The sequence below is a fragment of the Struthio camelus genome, chromosome 3 (assembly GCF_040807025.1).
Source record: "Struthio camelus isolate bStrCam1 chromosome 3, bStrCam1.hap1, whole genome shotgun sequence".
Classification (NCBI taxonomy): Eukaryota; Metazoa; Chordata; class Aves; order Struthioniformes; family Struthionidae; genus Struthio; species Struthio camelus.
In genome coordinates this window covers 1,716,601-1,736,259 of record NC_090944.1, presented here as the reverse complement: position 1 = coordinate 1,736,259, position 19,659 = coordinate 1,716,601, and the positions used below count along the sequence as shown (strand labels likewise).

The following is a 19,659-nucleotide window of genomic DNA, read 5'->3' as shown; positions in this document are numbered from 1 at the left end:
TTTTGGTCTTCATCAGCTAATGCTCTCCATATCAGGGCTTGGGCAAAGTTCAGCACATCACCAGGACAGGGACCATTTCCCAATAAAATGGATGTAGACACAGTTCTGGACCTCAAATAACATGCTTAAGAATGTGGTACATTTAAGCATCATTTTAGTTTACATATTCAAAGCACAGCTGCCATCAGTTTCAGGTGCAGCAAGTCCTGCCCCTCTACTCAGCCCTGGTGAGGCCTCACCTGGAGTACTGTGTCCAGTGCTGGGCTCTCAAAACAAGAGAGACATGTTGCTCCTGGAGCGACTCCAGCAAAGGGCCACTAAGATGACAAAGGGACGGGAACATCTCCGCTATGATGAAAGGCCTGTTCAGCCTGGAGAAGAGAACACGGGGGGCGGGGGAAGAATCTGATCAGTACATACAAGCACCTGAAGGGAAGGTGTCAAGAGGATGGGCACAGACTCTTCTCCGTGGTGCCCAACAATAGCACGAGAGGCAACGGGCACAACCTGAAACACAGGAAGTTTCATCTAAACATAAGGAAAATCTTCCTCACTGTGAGGGTGGTTGAACACTGAAGCAGGTTGCCCAGAGAGGTGGTGGAGTCTCCTTCCTTGGAGATATAAAAACCCAACTGGACAGGGTCCTGGGCAACCTGCTGTAGGCAAGCTTGCTTGAGCCAGCGGGTGGGACCAATGATCTCCAGAGGTCCCTGCCAACCTCCACCATTCTTGTGATTCTGTATCTGACATGCCAGTCAGACCAAGACTGAGTTCCCAAGCAATGAGAAGTTCAGAGAGTCTCACTTTGGTATAAGTAACCTGTCATGTAATATCTCTACTCTACAGATAGCAACAGAAGCCATTTTCCAGACCAAAATCAATTATGAAACCTTCTTTTCTTCTCCCCACATGCCTTCATCTCATTCATGAGCATTAGTTTATAAACTTTGTCTGGTGGAGTCTAACTATAGGTAGCCTGTAGCACTCACTGTTAGATAATCCTCATTGGAGGATGATGTGCAGGAAGACTTGAGCTGGCCAGAGAAAGCAGGCAGATCAACCAGTGAGGATCCTACAGGATACTTTTTTTAAAACCATGAGACCTTCCAGGAAAAATATTTTCAGAAGTCATGTGAAGCTACAGTTCAAATGACCATTTAAAAAAAAAAAAATCTCTGCTCAGAAAGCAAACTGAAGCTTCCTGTTGACACTACCTACGCTGCTGCCACTTAGGTCTATGAAACTGCAGGGTTTTTTCTTTTACTTCTTTGAGGAAAAAAAAAAAAAGCTTTATCCTTTTGTTATTCCAGAGGCAAAAATCTTACACAAGACTTTCAAAAAACAAAACAGGAGAAATTGAACAATGGAGCTATTTTAGTGGTGTTTTATACACAGCAAGAGACAAAACAGACAATAAGTTTTTTATTCATAAGGCAGTAAGACAAAAAAGAAAGAAGATACTATTTCTTGCTAAAGTTTATTTGCAGCAGAGTTGTTCCCATGCAACAATAATTTCTGCTTAGCATCAGTTAATTCTAGGTTTGAGTTGATTTAATTTTTCTACTTCAATTACATCTTTCATTTTCTAACATTAACCTCTGGTTCAGGTAGTAAAGTTCTGTCAGCCTCCTTTACCAGTGTGTACTTTCAGAGAGCATCACAAGAGACAGCAATATCTCCATATGCACCCCATTTGTCAGCCAACTCCACTGGGCCCTAAACCTAAAACCATGGTAAGGAAAGATCTGGAAATCCAGTAAGATGAAAGTTCATACAAAATTGGAAACTAATCAGAACTCCATGAAAGCCACCAAGCATGTGCACTAAGCATGTGGAAGTTCAAGTACATCTTATTAAATCAGTTTTCATGCATGTCAATCTACTTACATTTGTTAGCTAGAGAATAAATATGGTACATAATGGAACTGCATTCATATAAACTGATTCTATTTACTAAACAGCAAATTTGTCACTACTTAACTACAACAGTAATTCTGTCCTCAAGTTACACAAAAACAAAACTCACATCAACATTGACTGTAATTTATAGTGATCAGATTGACAAAGCTAGTACATAAATGAATGCAAGTAGATTCATTTTTGTTTGCCTTGGTAACAGCATTAGCTTTGCCAAAGCAATAAGTACTGCATCTTGGAGGTCACTGAAAAATTTAGTCAGCCAACCCATTAAAAATACTTGACTTGTCACAAGAAACCAAGAACAATTATCAAAACAAGTAATTAATAATCCTTACTGTTAAAGAAGAAAGTAACGAGACCATCACTTGCTCTTTTCAGACTAAACAATTTTGTGGAAGATATGCTTTCAGCACAACCTACTGACCTATATTTGATTAGTTTCAGCCACAACAGCTAATGAAAGACACTTAAACACACTGACACAAACATAGGTGTCACAGGTATTTCAAACATTTAGCAGCAAAGTTGAAGAGCCAGAAATTCTCCAATCATTTCCATCAAATAGATTTTGATGTTTGTTCGCATGATACAATCATATCATCAATATTTGAGACAAACACTTGTAGAGATTATAAAACATGTAAAGTATTAAAGTCTTTCAAAGATTTTTAAGTCAATGTAGTTAGGGGGGAGGGGGCAGTAAGTTGCTGTATTTGAAGTTTTAAGTGTTTTCTCCAGGGAAGCAGTCTAACAGCTGCCTTTTCCAACTGCCTACAAGGAGTGTATGTGCTTGTAAGTGATACTTACTGCTGGAAAAATCAGTAGGTTTGTTTTTCTTCAGTTATAAATAGTAAGTGTTAATATTAGTTTATAAGAGTACCCTAACTCAAGCTACTTAAACTATACTACAGCAGTAAGTGAAGTGTATTGCTTATATTAGAGATGCATTAATATTAGTGAAGTAGCAAGCACTGCAATCTGGAAGCATCGTGCCCTTTTATGACAGGGTTGGAGACCAGCGGTGACCCAGTCCTTTCTGTGTAAGATTTTCAATACAGAATTGTTGGTTAAAAATACACCTGTTATTTCCTATACAGACTCCAAAGAATGGCATTGCGTCTAATGTTAAATATGGTATGTTCAACTTGGAAGTCTCATTGCTTGCACTACACCAGTACAGTTCAGTATGTACTTAACTGAAGCAGTTGCCATAAAATTTAGGATGCTAGCGAGTATCAGCTTATACATATACATTCAAACAAAAAGCTTTATGAACATTTCAGCCTCAAGAAACAAAAGTCTTCATACACTATGAGGTATGGCAGGTATTAATACTTGGTTTAAATCAAGATTTAGAAATCTACAAGACAATTCTGCTCCCAGCACCAGAGTTATATGGCACAGTTTGACCATGAAAGGCTGCTGCTTCTATTGCTGTACCCTGGGGCAAGATCAAATACCATGCCATGTTTCTATCAACCTCTTATCAAAACTTTCCAGAGAGGAAGGTGAACAGTAGGGTTTGCCAAGCTAATTAGAAGTAAAAAAAAAAAGGCTTGAATCAAAAATAAAGCCTATCACTGCAATATTACTCAGAAGCACATTTGTCAGAAAGTTTTTATCATCTCCAGTAGCTATTACTGATACATCTTTACTGCTATGCTCAAACCGAACACAGAAAGGAATTAGGAACCCTGAGAAATAGGAATTATGTACCTTCAAAAAGGGAGCAGAAAAAAAAGGAGAGGAGGAAGAATGCTACACCACACCTCAGCAACTTATCTATACTGCCTAGAATCAAAAGTTACTGCTACTCCAAAACATCAGCCTCTCCCAAGACAGCACCAGAGACCATAAGACTTGTTTGGATTCCTTTAGTTTACTGTATGCTGCTGTAAGGTTAAGTTATACCTCATCTGCAAAAAGAAAAAAGCCTCAAGCTAGTTCCTTGCAAATACTTAAGTATTGTGCCTCAAGATGATTAGGACAGATCCACAGCTGCAGAGATTCCAGGTTTCAATTCCATTGCAATAAACCCATTTTACTTTGCATTGAAAGGAACTAAGAACAGTCACATAGTTACCTATCCTGTCTCAGCAGAAAACCTATAACAACTCTGTACACCCCATATCTACTCTGGAGCTAAGCATCCAACTATGACATCAGAAGGGACTATGTTAGAAAATGACATTAGGATTTACACGGAAAGAATTCGGTCTAAAGAGGAGCTTTAACAATAACTGGACTCAGCTATGCAAACAAACTGAAGCCTCAGCTGCACCATCAGTTACAGTGTTTGGACCTAAAAATGCTGACAGCAAACCTGACCAAAGAAGCACCTACTTAAGAGTTTGGCAGCAGTGCTGAAGCTCCTGCAAATGCTAGATGAGGAACACCTTAATTTGCTCTGAGCAAGACATCACATGCCTTCTTTATCAGTGGTTTTCTCTGCCTCTTGGAAAACTATTTTGTTAGAAGCTCTGTAAAAGCTGGTAGCCCTTATCTAAACCTCTGAAGATCAAAAGAAGTACTTCAGACTTCCAAAAGCAATCTCTTCAGACTATAGTGCTTTTGTTGTATCCAGCAGCAGCTCTGAAACACACTGGGAATTCTGACCAACTCCCACCCAGGTCCTGTGCTGGCACCCAGAGCCAAGTCACAGACTGACAGACCATCGCGTATGGAGTATCTGCTTCAAAAACTCTACCCAAAGCAGGGACACACTAAGTCAGGTTGCTCAGAGTCTTCTCTGGGCAAATTTTTGTTACCCCCAAGGACAGCAATTCCACCACCTCCCTGCATTCCTCTTCCAGATTCAGACTGCCCTCACAGTAAAAGTTTTTCCTAATAGCCAGTCAGATTTTTCCTTGCAGCAACCTGCATCCACTGCCTCTTGCCTTCAGCATCAGCCTTGGAGAGACCCCAGGGAACGCCTGGTGCCTGAGCTGGGACAGGCGCATCCTCCCAATTCTCTATATGGATCAAGGTCTAAAACATATTGGGGCAACCACTGTAGCCAGCACTGGAAAACATGCCCTGTGACACTCTACCACCATGACTGAGCAGACTCTAGCAGTCTTAACACTGCCTCACAGTTTGAGCCCTCTTTTGTGCAAACTTTCACTTTCCTGTTCACTAAGCAGAGAATGAGAAGTAGCAGATTTTTCAGAGAACTCGCATTTCTGGTCCGTGCTGTCCCATACACCAACATTAAGTGGAAAACCCAAAACACTAGCCAGTAGTATCTTTGTTTTTGCCAGAAACCTGAGTAACTGCTCAAAAGCATGTTGTTGTTTATCAGCAAGATTAAATAGTTAGTTTGAGATGAAAGCATTTCAGAGCCTGGTCAATGAAACAGATGCATTAGTCGGATTCATTTAACCAACAACAATTAGACAGCTATGTTTTAGAGGAAGCTTAGATGTGTAGCTTAAGTGACAGAGAAATAAATACTGCTGTCTTAAGATGGATGGAATTACTCTTCCTCTCCCATCCCATGTTGACAGTTCAACTTTTAACAGCAGCTAGTTATGCTAGATGAATCCCATTTCAGAAATGGAAAGAAAGAGGATAAGACTGGAACTTCAGCAAGCTTTTGGAATATGTGAAATTAAGATTGCTGGCTAAAGCAGCCAGGAATATCTGGCTACTGCAACCAAGGTATACAACTCTTTTTTTAATATGGAAGGTCAGACATATTTACTATAGATCTGCAATAGTAAAACTTGTTTAAAAAGTAGTGAAAGAAATCAAATTAGTTAACTACAAGGAAGTCAGCTGCTGCTGAGGCTCTGTAGGGAGAAAGAACAGTTAACATTTACTGTGGTTAGAAGGGAGGGAGGCTGGGAAGACAACACGTGGTACGTCAGTGACTGCCAAGCATTAGTACAGTAATATATATGCCCAGATGACTGAACCCCTGAAGTAAAAATGAATCATCATTACTTTAGAAGACTCAAATATTGGTGAGACCAGCATTAACCAAGACACAATCTTCTCAGCAGAAAGGATTTTATTCACGACCAGGTGCACATTGGTGAGTAAATGCTGCCACAATGAAACAGAAACAAGAGCTGGATCTGATATGCCACAGATGAGACAAAGATCTGACAAGACCAGCTTTGATGAGCTTTCTGAAATCCTTGCAAATCCAAGGACAGGCAAGTAAGCGGTATCTTAACCCAACCTAAAATGCATGAACCCCTGAAGTGATCGCAGCATTTCCCATCTTAGCAACCACCTCTTTTAAAGGTTCTGAAGCTCAGATCTTGGACCAAGACTGCCTCCTACTAAGGACAATTTTGATTATAGTCCTGTCAGACTTCAGTACTTAAAGGAACTCCTGGTACATCATACCAGATTCACATTATTTGGAGGAGACTGCTCCCCATATTCTTCCCCATTCCAACAAACGCTCCAGCATATATGGTATCTGTATAGCCAACCATCAGCCTGAATACAAATAAAAATAATAGTTTAAATAACTACCGCCAGGAAAAAGTTCTGCAAGTATGAATGTCAGTATACCTATTGTGTATATAAAGAGCAATCAAGGGAGCAGGCCTTTCTCAAATAGCATTAAATAACCTGTAGGAAGTGAGAGAAACTACTCAACCTGGTATTTCTCCAAGCTCCTGCAGCACAACAGTCAATCTCAGTGAAAAAGCCTCAAGGTTAACTACAGAAAGGAACAAAAATATGCAAAGACTTCTAGTTGAACCCACACAGAAGAAAACCCACACAATCCAGCTGTACTGAAACACTAAACATTCAAGAAAACTTGTAGCAGCACTAGTTCCAGCTGCAAGTCTCTCATATTTCCCCAGTGCTAGACAGGGAATTCCCACAGCACCAGAAGTTTGAAAAAGCCCCTTTCTTCACAGAACAATTTTGAAGTACCTTACCATGTCCTCCTCGTGAGGACTACACAAAATCAACACTGAGAGAAACCCTTCTCCACATGTCATCAGAAGGTCACTTAACAGGAGCAGGCTGTTGCTGCCAAAGAAATTAATGCAACCCATTCTCAGCCAATTTCATTCCTGGGCATTTCTCAGTTCCAGGCAGGATAAAGCGTTCTGGCAGGAGCAGCCTGCTTGCAGCTGCCACCCTTCCTGTGAATCTTCAGCTCTTCCTCCACGACACAAGGAACAGGCAAGAACATGCTGCCCTTCCACAGCTCCAGAGAGAGCGAGGACAAGAGCAAGCTGTTGCCATCAGAACAGTTGAGCCAGCCCACACTGCTCCAAGGGCTGCGAGGAGCAGGTACAATGAGCGTGGCCTGCCAAGACAAAACCCCACATATTTAACATCTCTGGACTAGAGGCAGCAACCTCTGCTTAACACAAGCTTAAAAAAAAAAAGCTTCAAGTTGGGAAATTTTTTTCTATCCCTGATTGTGTATTTATCAATCAACTCTCAGTCTGATTCCCTAGTTAAATATCAACTTTAAGGATAGAAAAGATCAAGCATTTTCTCATCCCTAAAATAAGAGGGGAATAAAAAAAAATTCTTTCAGAAGAGGTAGATCAAAATGCCTAGAGGAGAAATACTCCCTCCTCCCCTACAGTTGTGCTCATCACTCAACAAGGCACTAAGGAACAAAGTGCTTTGTTTCTAAGTGAAAGCTATATCCCCGCTTATTAGTTCCTCAGCAAGTTCTACCAATGTCAACAGGCATTTCGCTTGGCTTTGTAAAATTCAAGATCAGATTGTGGATTATATGGACAGTCTGTCACAAGATGGTACAGGCCTGCTCGCTGACATTTTCTAGGGATAAAGTGTTTCAAGTTCAGAGACTTCATTCATTATCTTCACCACTTTCTGTTGAAGTGACAGCTCACTCTCCTCCTGGACACAATCGTGGCTTAATTAGAGCAGCCAACCTCCATGAGCAGGCACCCTCCACACACTCCTTCCCATTCATTTGCACATCCCTTGATCATGCTCAGCACATTTAGGTAACGGCTGCCTATTAGTTTCAGTTGAACATAAACAGCACCTCAGCACAAGGACAAACAGAAAACAAAACTGCAGGCCTTCTTATGTTGCTACTGTAGAGGTATATGTGTGAATGAGCAGTTCAGCAGCATTCTCACCCTTGGATTCTTTTTGACCTCGAGGCAGAGACAGCACCACCGTGGGGACAGGAATAAACACTATTCAGGGCTTTGTTTTGTAGTGGGGACAGGGAGAAGGGAAAGGAGGAAGGGAACACTAGACACTGGTGCTGCTGTCAAGTGCTTTGTATCATGAGACAGCAATTCTAAATTGAATTTTCACAAATAACCACTCAGTATGAATACCGCCTCTTCAGAGGTCTCCCTGTCCCCAGCTGCCCTATGCACTCTGTCACTATAGATTTATAAGGCCAAATAAGAAGCCAGATCAGGGAACTGATCCTACTTAGCTGAAAAATAACTACATTTAAAACAAGTTTCCATTCAGGTCAGTCCCCCAGCTGTTCACCTCCATCTAAACACTTCTGACAAACTGCGTAAAGCACACACAAGCAAAACTACTGTTCATTGCCTATCCACAGCCCTAGATTAAAGAAGTGCTCAACCATACCTTATGAAACTGTAAGCCCAATTAGCTCTGCAACGTTTCTCTCATGTGTCCACAGCAGAGAGAGGTGAGAACCACCATCTCCAGGCCTCAGAATACTTGCTCAACCTCCAGCAATCAACCGTAGAGGGGATTTTCCAAGCTCAAGACTGCATCTAGATCATCATCTTCAATAGACACCAATGGATCTACTTTGGACTAATTTTCTACTATCTTTCTGAACCCATTTAAATCCTGGCCTCCAAAAGCTCCCGTGACAGGAAGTTTTACAGCACAACTACATACACATTAACTTATTTCTGCATCTCGTGCTGTTTGATGGTTTCTAGACCCCGTGTTTTGGAAATGAGTGAATAATAGTTTTTTTGATTTACCTGCCCCATTCCAGGAATCAGATATGCACTGAATTAACAGCCTGGGCACAGTATAAAAACTAGAAGGTGGCTGCTGCTCCTAGAAGCTTACAATCTAGAGTCAAGAGACAGACACAGAAAAGGAATACAGGGAAACAGCAAAAGAGTACAGCCAACATGAGAGGCAATATTCTTTTTTTCTGGACTCTAGAAACTCTTTATTGTTTTCCAAACTTCAGCACACCCACCACGCAGCTAAAAGCTTTTCCCACACTCCAGAATGTAACTTCTGCTTAGTTGGTGTTTCCATGACCTACCAAGTTTTCCCCATTCTGAGACTCTTTTCTTCCTAATATTGATCTATCACAATCATGGGCATTCGAATAATCACAAGATGCAAGAAGAGGTTTGCCTGTTATATTTACTAGTTCTGATATCTGACAACCTGTTTTAAATTTCGCTACTTAAATGTACCGACATACAACAATTCCAAGTAAGTGCTTAACAACTCAAAAGTCACCTCTAACCGAAGGCTGAGTAATAAGAAAGTGATAAAATTACAATTCTGTAGGATAGCAGTTTAATGTATCCTTGCATTTAAAACAGAACAGTTTTGTACACTCCTAAAAACAACTTTATCCTAAAGACTTTTCTGTGTTCAAAATAAGATATGCAGGAATCAAACCTGAAAGCATATTGTTTTTTCTCCATTTCTCTTTGGATTTGGAGTCACTTCGGCTGACTGCAACTCATAACAGAATTTAATGAACAGACACATAGAACATACTATACCTTCAGTATGGGTCAAGATTCACAAAAAAGCTTAGCTAAATAAATCAACAGTATTTAGAGGGGCTCTCCAAAGAATTACATATGCTTTGTTCTCTTGAGCATACTACTAGAGGTAGCCAGATTTCATGGAAAAACACTTTGTGACTCATCTTACTAATCTGCATTTTACTTAGTCAAACAATAGCAATTATGTGCTTGATTTCAATTTTGACATTAAAATTTTTATAGACACTGACATCCTTGCAAGAATAGCCGTTTCTACCTCCTCATGAGCAGGAAGCAAAGACTCACACTATCTGTTGACCCTAGACAGTTTCACAGGGTGTATGCAGAGTTTTGACAAGCCTTTTTTTCGATGATTCTCTTCAAACTATCATCAACTTGATATGTTAAAAATATTTTAAAAAGTTATTTTTGCACCAGAGTTACTGAAGCCATGGCTGGCTATAGACTAAGTCTTCTATAATTTATTCACTTTCTACTTAAAAAACAACAAACAATATAGCATTTGAGGATAAGGCTCCTGCTCTATTCAAGGAGGTTATGATGACTTAGAGATTCTTGCAGAAGGGCCATCTGGATTATTTATAGTACCTCTAGACAGGGTAATGAAATCATTCACACATGCTCATCATCACATCCAAAAGCCTAACTGCTGTTTTAGCAGGAAATATTAGACTGAAGTGATTCAAAGTCAACTGTTAAAGAGAGTATACCAAATTACAAGTATAGCAAGTTATATCCAAACTGCTACCATTCATCATGCTTTATCAGTTCTTAAGACATGTAAAGACACAAGTAAGTGTAAATGAGTTACTGATGTGAACTAGAAATGCAGATTTTTGCATCTTCACTTACATACGCAGACAAGCCTTTGCTTTCATAGAATTAAAACACATTTCCCCCCCCCATCTTTTATATATACATAAAAGTTTCAGCATTCTTTGAGACTCATGTTTCACTATAAAGACTAAAATAGTCCCTGCTTACAGCCTTCAAGAACACAGTACATTTTACACACTTGACTATCTCAGGTTCTTGGTGGAGCTCAGAGTAAACACAGAAACATGAATCAGAGCTAACAAGCCACCAAGATTTTTTTCTTTAAATATAAGGAGAGATTCAGCCAATAAGCCAGTCACCTTCAATGTCATCTACTGTGTACACAAATGATTTGGAAATAGTATTTCCTTGTTGCCACAGGTCAAAGACTCCACCTGAGTTTTCTCCTGAAAGTCTTATGTTGCAGCCACAGAACTAGCATAACTGTTGCAGCTATTGCAGCAGGAGTTGCCAAAACAGTTGCTGTCACACAAAACCCCTTCTTAGGGGGATTCACACATTAGTGGACTGCCATTGCCATTGGTGCAGCACTGGCACTGACCAACAGAAGAAATTCTGAGAAAACCTAAGAACTATAATTAGAAGTGTTAGCTTGAGATAACCCCTTTTTTTTCCCCCCAGACAGATTATTCCTCAGCCACTTTTTTGCAACAATGCAGCACTCAAAAGAGTTAGAACTAAGAGGACAGGTGTCTTACCCTGTATCAGGGGTTCAAGATTTTTCCCCCGATGAATGGGCTGCCTCCACTTTTTTTAAGCTAATAGATAGATCTTGTTTGCACAAACCACCTCCACACCATGTTTTCTCATTAAACAATCACGTGCAGAAGTAACAAGGAAGAAATATTAAGCAGACTTTGAATTCAGCACCACATGGGAAGCCTATTTGCCTCCCCACAATCTGCTAAACTTCACTCTGAAGTTTAAAAATTGACATTCTCTGACTCACCAATCCATCACCCGGTGTTGTTCATAGCTACTGTAACTAGCCATTTAGTAATAAAACTTATCTGCCTTCTAGAGTACTTGCTCTACAAACAGCATTTCTTTTATGTATTTCAGAAATACCTACTGGTCTAAATTGGCTCAGCCGTTCTGAAACGCCTCCGAATTGTGCACATGCACATTTGCTACTCAGCTTGATGATATTCTGCTTGAAAACTTAATAACTGCAGAGTGATGTAGACCAAGAAGTAATTACTAAAAATCACTGAACACTAAAAATAAGTTCTGTGAAGCAAGAGCCACCATATAACCACCAACTTCTTAACTAAGATGTTGACTACTTCTAGCTTTGATAATTAAAAAACCTTCAGAGCAAGCTCAGAAAGTAACAAACATCATGCGTACTAGGCCAGAATTTGTGAAGCAGTAAGGAATTTAACTATGGCCCCTACAGCAAAACAAACACAGCCTTTAATAGTCAAGTTGAGATGTTAGGAGGCAAGATTAAGAACTTCAGCAACTGAAATCCCCCTACACCCTAAAACAATTAATAACTCCCGAACAAAGCTCTGAGTTGAGGCCCAAAGACATTATTAGGCAATAACTACTTCTTGACAGTTAGTTGCCCTTAAAGCTCAGATTATACTTTGTTTTACTTCAAATTACGGAAGGCTTGCCTAAGAGTGCCTTTTTATGTCTTGACTTGTAGTCTGAGCTGCAGCATTTGCAGGGCCACATTTCCACATGAAGAAGTGCACAGGAGTGGCCAGCAACAAACTCTGGCACTAGGATTTACATTGACACTTAATTATCTCCTGCCCTAGGTGAACAGCTGCACTGCCAGTCACCTAAAGCATTTACATTAAACACAAAAAAGTCAGATCCAATTCAAACTGAAACACCTGAAATTTTCAGATGTGCAGTAGGTGTCTGCACACATTACACCAAGGAGTACTGCAAGATATAGCTGAGGCGTTAATTCTATTCAATTGTTACAGTCAGTCACCGATAAGGTTAGAAGTTGCTGGCCTGAACTCTGGATCTGCAAAACAAGATGGTGTTCAGGCAAAGAGGAAGGGGAAAAAAAGAAAAGAAAAAAGCCTTTATGATAAACCTGGGGAGAAAGGACATTAGGTACTTCTAAAAGCGCAGATTAAATGGAGAAAGGAAAGTTATGAAAATACACAGCCTTCGTTCACGATGTTAAAGCGACTGCTTTAGGGAGGAGCTGCACGCAAATAAAGGGCAACAGTGAGTTTTGACAGAAGCCCCAGCAGCTCACTTGCAGAGGAAGGACGGACAGCTTTGTAGGGTATGCGAGAAAGCAGACCCCACCCACAAGTGCAACCATTCCTGCCCAGCCACATCAACAGCGATGAAGATACCGTGCAAGGATGGCAACCCCACCTCCCTCACAGGCACAGGGGGCTAGAGATTAACTAGTGACGGAAGGAGCCAGGTGGGTCCTCGCTCTAACTGGCAGAGACAGTGTGGGAGACAAGCTGCCAACACAACCCCCAAGGTAGGGGAAGAGAGGGTCACCCAGGGTCACTGACAGCAGCGAAAACTGCTGTGCTGGAGCACGTCGAGAAATCAAGTCATTTCTCCCTGCAGCAAAGGCGAAGCCGGTGTCGGGCGTGACCAGGGCAGCCAGCTCTCCAAGGGTTTTATGTAAACAGCAAGAAGGCGAAGGGGTGGGGACAGGGGTCCCTGGGGACCCGCGGGGACGCTCCGACGCGGGGGCTGCCACCAGACTTGACTGAGAATAAAAGGAGTCAAAGGGGGGGGGGGGAAGGGAAAAAAGGGAAAAAGAAAAAAAAGCCGTGTGACGAGCAAGAGAGCAGGAATGCGCCAAGCCCCGGGGCAGGGCAGGCCTCGCTGAACCCGCCGGGGCTGGGCTGGGGGCTCCAGCGGGGGCCCCACGCCACGGAGGCCATGTTCCCGCGGGGAGGTTGGGGGGGGGAAGGGAAGGGAAGGGCGGCGACCGCTCACCGATGGTGGAGATGAAGGTGGTGTTGAAGGCATCGTCGGAGAAGCGGAAGAGCACGCAGGTCTTGCCGACCCCCGAGTCCCCGATGAGCAGCAGCTTGAACAGCAGGTCGTAGGTTTTCTTCGCCATGGGGAGGCGCGGCGGCCGCCACCGCCCGCTCCGGCCCCCCTCCCCCTCGCCGCCCGCCCGCCTTCCTTCCTTCCTTCCCTCCCTCCCTCACGGGGCGCCCCCGCCGCGGGCCTGCCCGCCTACCCCGGCCGGCAACACCGGCCGCGACCGCGGCGGCGAAGGAGCAGGAGCGGAGGGGGAGGTGGGGGCTACAAAATGGCTTCCCGCGCCTGCCGACGGCTCGTTGCTCCTCACGGGGAGGCGACGGCGGCGCTCGGCCTCATAACCCCGCGGCGCGACCCGGCTCGGCCCGGCTCCCCCCCCCCCCCCGGGCGGCGGCGGCGGCGGCAACGGCGGCGGCGGCGGCTCCTCACAGACGCTCCGCGGGCTGCGCGCGCCGCTCGTTAAACGCGCAGGCCGCCAGGCGGGGGGAGGGGGGCCAGGCGCGCGCGCCGCGTCATGGCGCCGCCGGGGAGAGGGGGGGGGGGGGGAAGGGGTGAGGCGGGCGGGAGGGTGCGCGCGCGCGCCCGCCCGCCCTGACGTCAGCACGGCTGCACGCTCCTCCCCTCCCCGCCGTGGCAAAGGGCTGGAGGAAGCGGGCGGCGCGCCCCGCCGTGACGCCAGCGCGCTCGCCACCGCCCGCGCCGCGGGGGCGGGGCTTTCAAGGCGCGGCCGCCCCCGCCCCCCTCACCTCGGCCGAGCGGCCGCGTCACGGAAGTCCCGCCTCCCCTCCCTTCCCCAGCTCCCGCCCCGCTCGCCGCGCTCCCATTGGGCGAACCCGCCTGCCAATCTCCCCTCGGCCTCGGAACAGGAGGCGGGGTGGGGCAGCGCAGCGCAGCGCGGGGGGGGTGACGTCAGCGAGGGCGAGGAGCGGGAGCCGCCCCCTGGCGGCGGGGGACGGGGGGGGGGGAGCCGCGGGGGGCCTCGCGCAGGGGGCGGGGTCCTGCCGCCCCCCCCCCCCCGGGGACGGCAACGGCCTCGTCACCCCTCAGGGTCGGCAACGGCCTCGTCACCCCCCCCCCGGGGACGGCAACGGCCTCGTCACCCCTCAGGGTCGGCAACGGCCTCGTCACCCCCCCCCCCCCGGGGACGGCAACGGCCTCGTCACCCCTCAGGGTCGGCAACGGCCTCGTCACCCCCCCCCCGGGGACGGCAACGGCCTCGTCACCCCTCAGGGTCGGCAACGGCCTCGCCACCCCCCCCCCCGGGGACGGCAACGGCCTCGTCACCCCTCAGGGTCGGCAACGGCCTCGTCACCCCCCCCCCGGGGACGGCGACGGCCTCGTCACCCCTCAGGGTCGGCAACGGCCTCGCCACCCCCCCCCCGGGGACGGCGACGGCCTCGTCACCCCTCAGGGTCGGCAACGGCCTCGCCACCCCCCCCTCCGGGGACGGCAACGGCCTCGTCACCCCTCAGGGTCGGCAACGGCCTCGTCACCCCCCCCCGGGGACGGCAACGGCCTCGTCACCCCTCAGGGTCGGCAACGGCCTCGTCACCCCCCCCCCCCGGGGACGGCAACGGCCTCGTCACCCCTCAGGGTCGGCAACGGCCTCGCCACCCCCCCCCCGGGGACGGCAACGGCCTCGTCACCCCTCAGGGTCGGCAACGGCCTCGCCACCCCCCCCCCCCGGGGACGGCGACGGCCTCGTCACCCCTCAGGGTCGGCAACGGCCTCGCCACCCCCCCCCCCCGGGGACGGCGACGGCCTCGTCACCCCTCAGGGTCGGCAACGGCCCTGTCACCCCCCCCGCCATGGACAGCCTGGGACCACCAGCCCCCCTCCGGGACAGGCCGCAGCCCCGAGCAGGCCCCAGGGCCTGCAAAGCCCCCTCAGGTGGAGGCTGGAGCCCCACGGCCCCCCCCCACGCCGACCCGGGTCCACCTCGCCTGCGGTGGCGCTGGGGGCTGTCGAGGGCTGGGGCACCGCCGCTTGGGGGGCCCTCTCTGCCAGCAGTCCCCCACCCCCCAAAAAGGCGGACGTTTAGTAGCTCCTATAGATAGCTGGAGCCAGGCACTGTAACAAAGGAGATTTTCATTCGGTCTCGTTCAAGCGCTGCCAGAAATCAGGAACAAACGCAAGAGGATGGGACGGCGGCACTCGGAGCGTCGACCTCCCCGGAGAGCCCCGGCGCCTCGAGCACCCGAAGGTGTTTGGCCGCGGACGGATCGCACCACCAGCAAGAAGGGCAAACAGTTCGCCGTGGCCACCTGGGCGCTCAGGATGTTCAAACCTCTTTCTCAAGAAGCCTTGAACTCGCTCAGTTATCTCCAGGAGTTGGAGCTTTTAAGTAAAGACACGGCAGATAGGACAGGAGTTTACAGCTTCACAAAAAGGTTTAATTTTAGCACTTTGATAGATCAGTTTAAGAGCGCCATGCAAAATACTTCCTGCATGCAATCGAACAGATCTGGGGAAGAAAGCCAGTATCCATGGAGAACTCCGCAGGAGACGCTGCCGCAGGTAGGTAGCAGGGAATCCACGGGCAGACGTCTTACAGTTAGTCTCCAATTAGTACCAGCTCATTGCTAGATGTTTGCACCGACATTTATAATAATCGTTTGCCCTAAGGAGCTTGTAATTAAGTTAAAAGACGTTTATCTTTTAAGATAATAGAGAGGAAGTAATATGAAGTCATGCATATCCCACTGCAGACAAAATGGAGCGGTCTCTGACATCTAACGCTGGCCCTGGCACCAAATGTTATCCGCGAAGGGAGTCGGTCCTACAGGAGACACCCTGCCAAGGACAAGGACATCCTGGCTTTGTGATTGCTCGGTGACTCTTGGTCAGAAGACCCTCACTGCCAGGCTAGCAGACTTGGAGATATCCTGCATCAGGGCACCGATCTGAGGTGGCAAGGGATAATTACCAAAGTTGGGAAGAATTTAGTGGAAAGTGAGAGCCAGCACAACCTGGCAGCCTCTTTCCAGCTGTAGGAGCCCACTTGCCAGGAACCGCTGAACGGCCGAGATTGCAACGCTGCGTCGCAGACGCACGCACCTCAGATCCTGCCGTGGGGAGGGGAAAAGTGAATCACGAGCAAGCTGTGCATGATATTTAAATTTGGGGAGCTTTGCCCGAGGAAAGCTGCAACATGCTAGGCTTGCTGGTTAGTCAGCTCCTCTCGCACGGCAGGGCCTAGCCCTTGGAGCGTGCAAGTGGGGAAAAGATCTTGGTCATCCAGGAGGCATCACCAACCCCACTGCCTTAGCAAAGAGCTTCATTTTTTCCAACTGCTCCCCCCGGCTAAGGCAGGGACAGTGTCTCCGCTGCTCCACCACAGACACGGGTCAGGTAGTCTGAAGGGGGTCTGGTTCGCGCCGTTTCTGGTCCCTGTTCCTCACCCTGAGGTATGAGCTGTTGAGGAGCCCTCCAGGACAGTCTCCAAGTAACAGGGCAGCAGCAGGAACCCAGTAACCCTGCAGTAACCCAGCGCCCACATCACCTTCAGCTCCCAACACTTCAGGAGTTTCTGGAACAGAAACACTTCCGTAAGGACAAGAGTCCTTCTGGAGCTGGCAGCAGCAGCCCCAGATATTCGGCCTATTGTCCGAGGAGGAAGAGAAAGGGAGTGGAAATTGCTCTGCAGGTGGCCATGCGACGTTCTGCTCTTAGCAGAGGTCACTGCAGCAGGATCTGCGCTTCGGAGCACCCTGGGTGCCAGAGCAGCCGCTGCTCAGGAGCACTCAACTCCAGCATGCACAATACCAATAACCTCCAGGCCAAAGACAAATGCAGCCTTCAGCTGCCTTTTTATTCATTTATTTATTTATTTATTTATTTATTTATTTATTTATTTATTTGCTAAGGCAGGGAGACAAGGAAAACAAAGAATAATTATTGAACTATATTTGAGAGCTGGTCACGTTTTCTGAGGCACCTTTGGAGGTGCCAAAAATACGAAATGAGCTACAAAATCGGAAAGATGAATTCCTGAGAAGGGAAAGTACGAGGTGATCCGAAATCCAGGAGAGCCCGAGCGTGGTGGCTACATGCTGCTTTTCCCTTTCACAAGTACCTCTGTATGTCGTGTTATGTCTCACCAGCCCTCCCAGCCTTTCTACTGCCTTCAGCTGACCTCCGCAGCAGCCTTAGCCAGACGTTAGTGGTTTCCTAAAGAGACGTTTTGCTCGTGGCAGGATAGAGCAGTGTTGAGGGTGGCTCTTCCCACGGCCGCTGGCGCGCTGTGGTTTTTCCCGGCTGGCTGTCCCTCGGATCGTACTTCCCTGCCTCTTGCTCCATCTGTCCCTCCAGCCCTGCTGCGCTGCAGAGTCAGCGCGAGCGCAACGAGCGGCGCAGCTGCGTCGCTCTGAAACGGGGAGCGTCTTCCCTCGCCGCGGTATCGGGAGCAGAGGCGCTTCTGCAGCGCTTACAGACGGCCGGAAGGATGCAAAGGCCGCGCCGAGTCCGGCTAGCCTTCGCCAAAGCAGGTCGCAGCGGCGGGCGCGGGTCTGCGCGCAGTCCCCTCCGGCAAGGAAGCGCCAGGGCCGAGAGCTCGGCCAGCAGCGCGCCGCGACCTACCTAGGGCTCGGCCTCACGCGCACCTCCACGAAAGGCGGAGAGAAAGGCCCACACCACACCCGCTGGGGATTTATTCTGCTCAGAGACAACTTTGGAGGGAACTCAGGGGAAGAGTGGGAATTTCTCAGTGTATTTATTTGATGCTGTGACACCAGCGCTCTGCTGCTTTAAATTACATCTTGCCAGAAGATGATTAAATCCTTTAATCTCTGAGCAATGATGCTGATCTGGTTGCCTTACAGACATTGCTCACACCACATCTATTGAAACCCAGATCCAAGATAAAAGCCTGGAGCTTCCCGAATGGTTTCCAACAGCCCCTTTACCCCCTCTTTCAGGTCCCCCGGGGCGAGAGCAGAGCTGGGAAAAGGGATTGTTGGGCTCGGCCCGGGGCACTTGCTTCTCCTCTCTGGCTCTTGCACGAGCCCCACCGGCAGGGCTCCAGCTGGGCCACCCAGAGCAGTAGCAGCGGGAAGAGAAGTGGGTCAGGGCAGCCAAAGCAGTCACGGGGGTGCAGGGAAGAGCCCTGAGGTGCAGGATCTCTCGCGGGTAGATGAGCGGCCGTTGACGTTATCCCAGGTCACGGTGAGTCGAGGCAGAGCCGGGATGCAGCTTGGGGGTCACGGACCCCATGTGCGTGGAAGGGACATGGGCAGCGCAGGGCGAGCCAGTTGCAACCCTGCAGCTGGCAAAGCTGGCCAAGGCCACGACTCTTTCCGGTCCTCCTTTTGCGTGACCAGTGAACCCCAAAGTGGTACAAGCTACCACCAAGCTGCTAGTCCCCCATGTTCTGACCGCTGCCCCACCAGGGAGGATTCATACCACCTTGAGCTCTTGGGGCATTTCAGACTCTTCTCCTGTAAGGGCAGCTCCAAGTGCCTACAGAAAAAGGAGCACTTTGCAGTATCTTTTGTCCATCAGGAGATACACCTCATCATTCATCCTGCTGTTTTAAGCATCTGAGAGTCATTTGGAAAATGGAGGGTTCCCTTTAATTATGCGACTGAGGACTGGAAGACGTTGGAGCTCTGTGCTCCAAGCTGGCTCCCTCACTGAAGCCACCATCTAATTATAGAAGAGTCAGCTGCCAGCAAACTGATCCATCCTCAATCCAGGCTTAGTTTAAGCTGCACTTGCCCCTCTAACTCCCTCCCTCTTCATGTGGGGTAAATCTGCTACCTAAGCAATTCCCGGTTGCCTTCTCAGGGTCTGCTAGAGGAGTTGTCTTTCCACTGCCTTCCCGTGCAGTTCCTGAGCGCGGTGCAGGCTGCCTTGGTCTCTGTCACTCTACAAATGCTAAGATCGTGGTCAGAAACGTCTCCTGATAGAGCCAGAGCACCGCTGATCTCTCAGCCCAAGGGGATGGACTGGCAGTGCATCGAGAGCCCGCGGCCGTGGCAATGCCTGCAGCTGCCCCGCTCGCTGCAGAAGAGGCCCAGGACGTTGCCGGTGGCAGCGATCCATCATGGGAACATCAGGAAGGAGCTGCAAGCTCTCTGGGAGTAGAATCAAATATCTGCTCACTGCAGACTCGGCTGAGCATAGCCAGGACATTTCACCGCCCCACCACTGGGCAGAGTCGCTCTTTCTGCTCCGGGCAGCCTCAGCCACCCGAGTG

General features: G+C 48.1%; 1 protein-coding gene across 1 annotated transcript in view; it reads right to left on the bottom strand.

The window, feature by feature from the left end:
• The window catches only part of RAB10 (RAB10, member RAS oncogene family), a 50,306-nt gene extending 36,342 nt beyond the window's left edge, over positions 1–13,964 (bottom strand). The window contains exon 1 of the mRNA XM_068936657.1: positions 13,413–13,964. Coding sequence (XP_068792758.1) covers positions 13,413–13,539 — 127 coding nt within the window. The 5' untranslated portion in view covers positions 13,540–13,964. The remainder of the gene's footprint in view (positions 1–13,412) is intronic.
• Between the last annotated feature and the right edge of the window lie 5,695 nt (positions 13,965–19,659).